Source organism: Dipteris shenzhenensis, chromosome 1 (assembly GCF_047967505.1).
Source record: "Dipteris shenzhenensis isolate YYH24624 ecotype China chromosome 1, Dip_SZ_1.0, whole genome shotgun sequence".
In the NCBI taxonomy this organism is placed as follows: Eukaryota; Viridiplantae; Streptophyta; class Polypodiopsida; order Gleicheniales; family Dipteridaceae; genus Dipteris; species Dipteris shenzhenensis.
Window position 1 is genome coordinate 2,137,262 of NC_141596.1, and position 8,531 is coordinate 2,145,792.

The 8,531-nt window shown below is 42.8% G+C and overlaps 1 protein-coding gene across 4 annotated transcripts; it reads right to left on the reverse strand.

Annotated features, from left to right (window-relative positions):
- Window positions 1–569: 569 nt before the first annotated feature.
- On the reverse strand, window positions 570–8,167 carry LOC147905244 (ubiquitin-related modifier 1 homolog). Of its 4 annotated transcripts, XM_087379173.1 has the most exons (7): window positions 7,940–8,167; window positions 7,724–7,762; window positions 1,896–1,955; window positions 1,506–1,619; window positions 1,297–1,372; window positions 1,131–1,213; window positions 570–953 (listed from the first exon to the last, which is right to left on the reverse strand). In XM_087379173.1, the coding sequence occupies exons 4-7, from the start codon at window positions 1,559–1,561 to the stop codon at window positions 836–838; spliced, it is 333 nt and encodes a 110-aa protein (XP_087235299.1). In that variant the 5' UTR covers window positions 1,562–1,619; window positions 1,896–1,955; window positions 7,724–7,762; window positions 7,940–8,167; the 3' UTR covers window positions 570–835. The 4 variants fall into 4 exon arrangements, with proteins under 4 accessions (XP_087235299.1, XP_087235288.1, XP_087235305.1 ...); XM_087379162.1 differs by lacking the exon at window positions 7,724–7,762; XM_087379179.1 differs by lacking the exon at window positions 1,896–1,955.
- Window positions 8,168–8,531: the final 364 nt, after the last annotated feature.

Consider the following 8,531-nt stretch of genomic DNA (forward strand, 5'->3'; position numbering starts at 1 on the left):
AAAGAGGGTGGACACAGATTTGCAGAGAAGACTTGGAATGCAGTCAGGTCGCCAGGCAACCTGAAGACAATGCACCCTGGAAGATAACTATGGTCTGTCGTCGACCCCAGTTGTCCTGAAGGAATATCAATTTGTTCACATTTGGCAAATTCAGGTACGAGCAGACTGCCAATGAAACACAAGTCATTTTCATTACAGCCTTGATATAAAGGCTTGCAAACCATAGGGATATTCATATCAAGGCTTGCAAACCATAGGGATATTCTTCAATCAGTCATCCTGTAAGACTCTTGAACGATGCTGAGATATTTTACTGTCTATGGGTTGGTAGTAGATGTATAGGATGAGACACCTGGGATTCTGCAGCTATAGGGAGAACTTGGATTGTATATCCTTGATGGGAAGGGCACCTTCCTGTTTCCTTGCAAAACTTTCTTTTTACTTAATACAGATTTCTGTTTTATCGAAAAACACGTACACCTTATAGATTATCACATATTCAATGAAAGTCCTGTCAACAAAGCAAAAACTAGATCGACACCAAGCTTTTTACTGTATATCAGTTCGCTAAAAGCAATGTTGACATCAACATCAAAGCCTAGATTGCATAACAAAAATATGGTACTTTACCCAGATCACACATAAAACTAATGTGCACAGCTGCCTTCATGCAATGTTGCAGCTTTACAAATTATACACGACCTCAAAATACCCCACATGGGATTATTCAATCTTTACTTCTCAACTGCAGAGGTTTCTACCGAGTTACCAGCCACTCAGTTCTTTACCTCTCTTTGCTTTATCACCTTTCATTAACTTGTTACCTTACAACGACTCAACCACCATGCAGAGTTGATATGAATACAATTGTATCATTATTGTCCAAGGTTGCTTCCAACCGCCCACAGAGCTCCCAATCACAATCATTTACAAGAACTAAAACTCCAGGCCTTCTGCACATAGCCACCTTCTTTAGAATGCAAGAGCCAGATACACCATGGTTTTTAGCACATTCTACATACTAATTGAAAGGAAATTTGTAAGCGACTCCGAACAAATGTGAAAGATTATCGGAGGTCCAAAGATATATAAACACGAGGGGAAAATAAAGGGTTTTCCAAGAAGCTCACATTGATTTATCTTTCATAAATAGTTCAGGCCTTTCCTTCAGGAGATTATCTCTTATCCAAACCAATAAATGCTCCATCTTGACCTGGAGCAACAACAGTCGGGAAGTTCAGGCTGCTGCAAATCATCTTGAACATGATTACAGCAGAAGAGAGATCTGGCAATTACCTTGTCCACACCCTTGTTTAGCGGTATGTCCACATAATGCGTCTTTACTGAGCCAAACAATAGCTCGAGCCCACCCCTAGCATCATCATTTGATGAGATTATGCATTGATAAAGATAGTACACTTCTCAACAAACCCATAGACAATGTACCATACAAGAGAATAATGGGTCTTTTACACACAACTATGTTGCTGGGCAGCAAGTTTTACCCAAATTCTAAGGTCAAATGCACAGATGTTGTTACTCCAAGTGAATCGCTACCCATATGGAAATTGCTTCACACCACCACCTTAATCGAGGTAGAAATTGCTTCACACCACCACCTAAAAGTGCAGATCAACATGGGCTCCAATTAAAAAGAACATTGGAATTTGGTTCACACCATCATCCGGCATTTGTCTTTAGGGACATGCACATTTGTTGTAAGGCTTCAGTCAACTAAAAGGAATTCCAAAGACCACATGCTATGGTAAAAGTAACATGCAAAAGAAGTTGCCACAGAAAGAATGGAGAATGTGAGAGACAAATGGTTATGATGTCTGTGTACTAGTGGACATCTTCTGAAGTTACAAGACAATTGTTGAATTGAGGTATTTTACCCTTGTTGAAGTTAACACTCAATAGGTGGAAATACAGTCTTCAAAGAGTACAATCTCCAGCTGCAACATTTACAAAATTGGGATCAACAAACACAAAAAAGCAAGAGGGGGAAATTAGTACTTTAATGTAATCAGATAGTTTGCAACAAGGTCTTGTACAAGACTGTTATGCACATTAAAAAATATTTAAGGCAACTGTGCAGGCTGCAAATAACTGTAGGGAGTTGTGGCCCCTTGCAATTGCATGTGGCATTTAATTGCCTGTGGCATTTACAATACATACACGTAAAATATTGCTGTATTGGGTGAAAACGATCTGCCCAACCCAATACATGCTGGTGCTGAGGGAGTCATCCCTAGCTGTACAACCTCCATACACATCCAGAACAATGTAGGGTAGCTAATGTAATATTCTGCTCAGAAAATGAGTAGAAATTAGCTGTAAATCAGCTCTCTAAGCAGCCTGGATGTGCTCGGACCGTGGGCAAACTGAAAAACGACTTGCACAAATCAAGCTGCCTCAAGCTAGGTTGAGCTTTATAAAGTGGTGGCTGAACTGAACAAGATCTGAGAAGCATGCCATACAGGAAAGTCTATCAACATATGTCTTGCCACAGGGATCTGCTATGATACCAATGAAAGGAATGGGGAGCAGGGAAAGACGAGAGGAGCTAAAAGGCTAAATGTATTAATGAGAATGAGCCACCAAAAAACTAGCACAATGAAGAGAGTGTACCTAATATACTAGACCCTCAACAGTGATGGTGTGGCATGATGACAATTTGCACAGATTCGAGGTGGTGATTTCCTCCACCTCAATGCATGGAGCTATTGCAGGATCAGGCAAGAGACAGCTGCTCGTTGCTATTTTCACCGATTTCTTCAATTGGTATTCAGTTGTATTACAAACAAAGAAGTCAGTTATAAACAGATTATTCATGGACTATGTGTACAGTATCCTGTAGTCTGTTCAAGGATACGATAGGGTTCAAATACCAAAACACGTGATCAAGAACTGTCCAGAAAACTCACCAAATCGACAGCAGTATTTGAAAGAAACTAGATGTTGTTTTAGGGAATCACCATGCACGTAAGTACAAAAGCAGAAGAGTAAGTTGCACGCATGACGAGGATGAAGATCAACAAAGGAGATCTCATATAGAATCTGCCTCAAACAACTACAGCAAACTCTCGAAGTACCCGACTCTTTGACTAAAGGTCAGTAGACTTTCTGATGGAAGGAGTCTTAAAACATATGATGGAGAGGGGGTGCAAACCCACCTTAGATAGGCCCCAAATGGGCTGGCAACATGCCACATGTCACTAGACACACCTGCCACACCAGGTGGAGCATTGAGCTTTGGGACCCCCTCAATGTCCAATGTCTGCATTATGATGGAGATCCAACACAGTAAGCTTCATAAGGTACCAACGTATTGTGTCTCAGGACTAACAGCCTGGTGAAGATGTCTTATTCCTTCTCCTTGGACAAACACTAAACAAGACTGATGTCTTTGTTAAGGATCTTTTCTTACACACACTGATATGAACCTCAATGTGCTTTATCAAAGCACGGAACACTGGATTCATTGCAGTTGCAGGTCATCACAATTTAGGATGGTCGAATCCCTGATGATGAAGAACCAATGCCATCCAAAATTCATCTTAATCATATTGCTTCCCATGTCACAATGGAAGTGACCCCGTACTCTTGCTTCATGGAAGAAGAGCAACTGCATTGCTTCTTGCTAAGGCAAGATACGCAGCTGCCTACTAGCATGAAACAGTAGCTTGATGTAGACATACGGGACCTTTCCAAACCAAGTCACAATAACCACTGAGTGTGGGCTCCTACAATATATACGATGCCGTACTCCTGCATTGCTTCTTGCTAAGGCAAGATACGCAGCTGCCTACTAGCATGAAACAGTAGCTTGATGTAGACCTACGGGACCTTTCCAAACCAAGTCACAATAACCACTAAGTGTGGGCTCCTACACTATATATGACGCCGTACTCCTAAGTACCTCTGATGTATCTCAGTACTGCAACCCTCCAAGCCTTCTCCTTCAGCAAGGGGGAAAACTGACTCAATATCCAACTGCAAAGCTAACGTAACGTCTCACGTTTGACCGATAAATGAGGCTCCCAAACACCTTTGATAGTTCATTGACATCTACCAACAGGGATGTGACCTTGGTGACACATGATCTACATTGCTCCATAGCCCATTTTGGCTCATAGGTGCCTTCCGGAGTGTTCACACCTCCTTCTGGAAACACTGAAACCCTAAATGTGGTTCTATGTACACCTCCTTAGTTCTCCATTTAGAAAAGCTGACGTCATCCATCTAACGTACCAGCCATTTGTGATGTGTAGTAAATGCAAGAAACATCTTGAAGGCTGGTATCCTTGCATTTTGAGCAACTATTTCTTCATTGTTGAATCCCTCCACTTGAGCATACCTTTGAGTACCAATCTAGCCTTGTACTTGTCCCGTGAGTCTTGTATTTCATATCTATAGCTTGTAGCAGAGTATAGACTCTATCCTAGTCTTCATTCCTTACCGGAGGAGAATGGCAACAAAAAAAAAGGACAATATATTTACTGTGGAAAGCCAAGCCATTGAATCTTGAAAGGAAAAACTAATATGAATGAAGGCACTTCTACAAGGAGATAGAGATGCTGGTAGAGCCTGGGCCAATAGCAGCCTGCCACATGGCCAGGCTGAGCCACCCAGCCCTCAAGATGTGTGTCCCCACCAGGGGGTTTTATGGGAAGCAGCAAAGTCAGGTGGGGGCGCTGATTGGGTCGGCCAATTCCCCCTACCCAGTCGGCTACATGAAGGGGGCTTGGAGCCCTCTATAACGAGGCCAAAGGGGCCTGACTTCGCATCATCTGGAGCAGCCACTCAAGAGCAGATAGGAGCAGCAAGTCAGCAACCTTTGGGCCTACTTCCAAGAGGACAAAGGCAGGTTGAGGAGCAGCAGACATAGCTCACAAGAAGCCCACCTATGCTGACCCGGGCAGTCAGGTGCGTGATCACGGACGGAGAGTCTACATAAGCTCAGAGAGGAGCACATGGGCCCATGGATCTAGAGGAGCCAAGGAGATAGTAGGAGAGCTTTTGGTAAGATCAAAGGACCACGGTTTGGTGTGACTCTGCACCTTTTTTTTGTATTGGGTCCGGTCTTGGACATAAACATACCTTTTGTGGATTCTATATTTCTCTTGAGATTCACAATCTATTTACTAGCTTGCACGCACACATGGTTGTGAAGTACACACGAGTAAAGAAATTTTGATTCTATAATTAAACACTTCCATGTGCATTCTTGCTATCAGTCTATGTTACAGGATATTCTCTGTAGGGATCATTTCTAACATGGTATCTGAGTTCTGACGGAAGTTCACGAGAAGTGGAGCTTGAAGGCAAGGACCTTGCTAAAGGACAACCTTGATTCATTGCTTGGGGGAATCTACTTCAGCGTCTGAAGGATTGATGCTAACCTGTGGAAATCTTAGATGTGAAATCTAATGTGACAGGTGCGTAGAGCACGAGCTGGCGAGTAATTTGGCTTTTTGGAGCTCTGTGAAATTCCGTTTTGATCAAAAGATACAGCCCCCGGAAGGATTTGATAGGGCAAAATGATGATGTATAACACTCTAACTAATCCTTTTCAGTTCATTGTCATGGCTAACAAATATCAGATCTGTAACTTTAGAGACACAAGAAAGCTTGATGGGACGAATCACCCATTGTGGAAGATGAAGGTCAATAGCCATTTACTGTTGAGGAAGTCGCTGGAGAGTGCAAATGGGAGAGAGCTGATGCCTCAACTCACCGTGACTATCCCAACCACATCAACTACAACAACGGTGATGACACTGGCAAAAACCTATGATAGTGAGAGCATGGCAAATCCATGATGCGGAGGCCTTGGCTATTATTACAGTGGATGTGGTGCTTCCTCACCCACAGATGGAAAATTCTTCCTTCGAGGCATGGACCATTCTGAGAAACATGTATGAGCTTAACAACAAGGCGAGGATCTTGGACCTCAAGACGGACTTGTATGGTATGAGTATGGATGAAGGGCATTTAGTTTAAGACCACATCACCAAGATGGTGGTAGGAGATCAGCTAGCAGTAGTGGGTCAAAGGATGAGCTCGCCTAGGATGGCAAGGCTATTGCTGGGAATGCTCCCTCGGAGCTATAGTAGTTTTCTGACTTTGATGATTGCAGGGCAGAGGGCAGCACCAGTGACGTTCGAGAAGCTGGCTCCATTGCTGCTGCAACAAGAAGCTCAAGAAAAGAAGTATGATGGAATAGATGATACTGCCCTAATATCTCACAATAGGAGCAAAGGCAAGCGTAAGGATAAGCCTAGCAAAGGCAAGCCCAAGAAGAACAAATCTGAGCAAAGGCAAGTGTGACGGTAAGCCTAGCAAAGGAAACCATAAGGGTAAGCCTAGCAAAGGCAAGCCCCAAGAAGGATAAATCTAAGCAAAGGCAAGGTTAAGGTAAGCCTATCAAAGGCAAGACCAAGAAGGACAAATCTGACGAAGGAGTGGACTGTTTAAATGAAGAAAACAAGAAGAGGAAGAAAGAGAATAAATGCTTCTATTGTGATGAGCCAGGGCATTTTGCTAAGGACTGCATTGGACTAGAACAAATAAGAAGTCTGTTTTGCTTAATGGGGTGCTAGCTTAAGATTATGTCCTCAAATTGCATGAACTTTGTATATCCTAAGATACACTCATGCTTGGGAGATGCTGGAGAAGATGCCGTCACACACCTAAGCTACACTACTTTGTGGACTGCAAATAGTTGTTGCGTAGTTAAGTTATTGCTCGCTTCAAGCACAAAAACAAATAAGAAGAAGGGTAATTTTTGCAATACTATAGAAAGTGTGCTTGTACCTAGGCATATGCCATATAAAACACGTCTCCAAAAGGCCTTGAATGGAAGTCGGGAAAATATGCCAAAACGTTGGATGACGCAATAGCAACTGCGTTGAATTACACAAGGGGCAAGACAAGTGTTCTTCAAACATGGTCTAAAGATTTCCTTGCCCTCTATGAACTTTACTTTTGGATAACGAGGCAATCTGTATGCCCGCAGCTTTGGAGCTTGATTTCACATACCTCCTGCTCTACCTTGAATTTCCTCTCTCTCGGTACCTTAAACTTGAAGAATGAGAAATTAAAAACTAGTCTCTCTGTGAAAGAGAAATTGGCTGAACTATATAAGGTCCTGGTGCTCAAGAAGAAATGAAGATATAATCTAAACTTCTATTGCTCCTAAAATGGCTCCTATTCTTCAAAAAACTGCACTCGGCTGTTACATAGCCAAGATAAAATTGTAAATAAAAGGCGCCCAAGCGGGTGATGGTATTCTCTTTCAGAAAACAAGGCATTCGTCTGTAGAACACCACATAGGAATACAAAATCCCGTCCTTACAACAATATAAATAATTGAACACACAATAACAAAGCGTGTCGGACACGGCCGTTGCTACGCTACGCTATGGCTTATGTTCCACACAATTATAGAGGCCAATTTTTCTCTGGTTAACATGACGACGATTGAATTTTGCAGAGAGCGTCTACAGTGGCCTGTCCGGGCTCGTCCCACCCTCTTGGGCCCTGCAGGCTAAGTAAGCTGCAGTTTGCTACAATCGCAGCTCTGACTTCTATTCAACTTGATGCTACCAACGCTATCGCTGCTATGTGCTGCTGCTTTTGTTGCTTTCTGTATATCATGCAGGGAAGTACTCAAGCAGTTGCAGAGGCAGCGCCTCATAGGGAAGACAACAGAAGATACCTAGATATCAGAGCATTCCATCAACTTTTCATGCTGGAGCTGGCAGAGAAAATTAGACACCCATCAACCATCCCTCCATGAAAACCGTCCAGCGAGAAAGACCACTATCCCAGGCATCTCAAGAATAACCAATCACTGTGCAGTACACACAAAAAGTACACCCTAAACCCTAAGCCCTAAAACCAATCTCAACAAGGAGTCGAGTCGTTTGAGCACCGGTGGCCGATCCGATACTCCAAAGCCGTGAGGGATTCGTTTGGGCACCCGGGTTGCACGTCTTGTCTGTTGTTATCAAGCACCTGCCCAATGTGCACGGGAACCGCTTCTTACGTGAGCTGGATAGCTTCAAAAAGGGGGGGACTTGAACTCAAGATACTGCTTGCCATGGAGATGTTATTAAGAAGAACTGTAATAGAAAAGGCTCTACTCGCCATCCCTAAGGGGAAGGACTTACTAAAGGAGAGGGTTTTTTCGAGCCATTTTTTATTTCATGATATACTTGTATTTTGTCTCATTTTGATTGGATTGAGTTCTTGGGCACTTGTTGATGCTCAAGAAAATGCATGCTAATGAATTGAATGCTTTACTCTTGTGATCAACAACTTGCAAATGGTGGGTGTTGGATTTTCCCAAAGTTGGTACAACCCAAATCCTTCACCATTTAATGTCTTGGATTTTGTTTAGATACCACGATTTCATCTCATTAATGTTGTGCTGCTAGCTTCGATGCATTGTATAGGTTGCACATTGATTGGAGTATGAGGATGTGCCCATGCTTACAAATTGAGGAATTCATGATCTTTTTCGT

Excerpts from the sequence above, each read along its gene's own strand:
- LOC147905244 (XM_087379167.1), bottom strand. The coding sequence starts at position 1,561 with ATGGGTAGCGATTCACTTGGAGTAACAACATCTGTGCATTTGACCTTA. Across the intron at positions 1,373-1,505 it reads CATTTGACCTTAGAATTTGG|GGGTGGGCTCGAGCTATTGT; the intron begins GTAAAACTTGCT and ends TGATGATGCTAG. Across the intron at positions 954-1,130 it reads TTTATGAAAGATAAATCAAT|AAGGCCTGGAGTTTTAGTTC; the intron begins GTGAGCTTCTTG and ends GGCTATGTGCAG.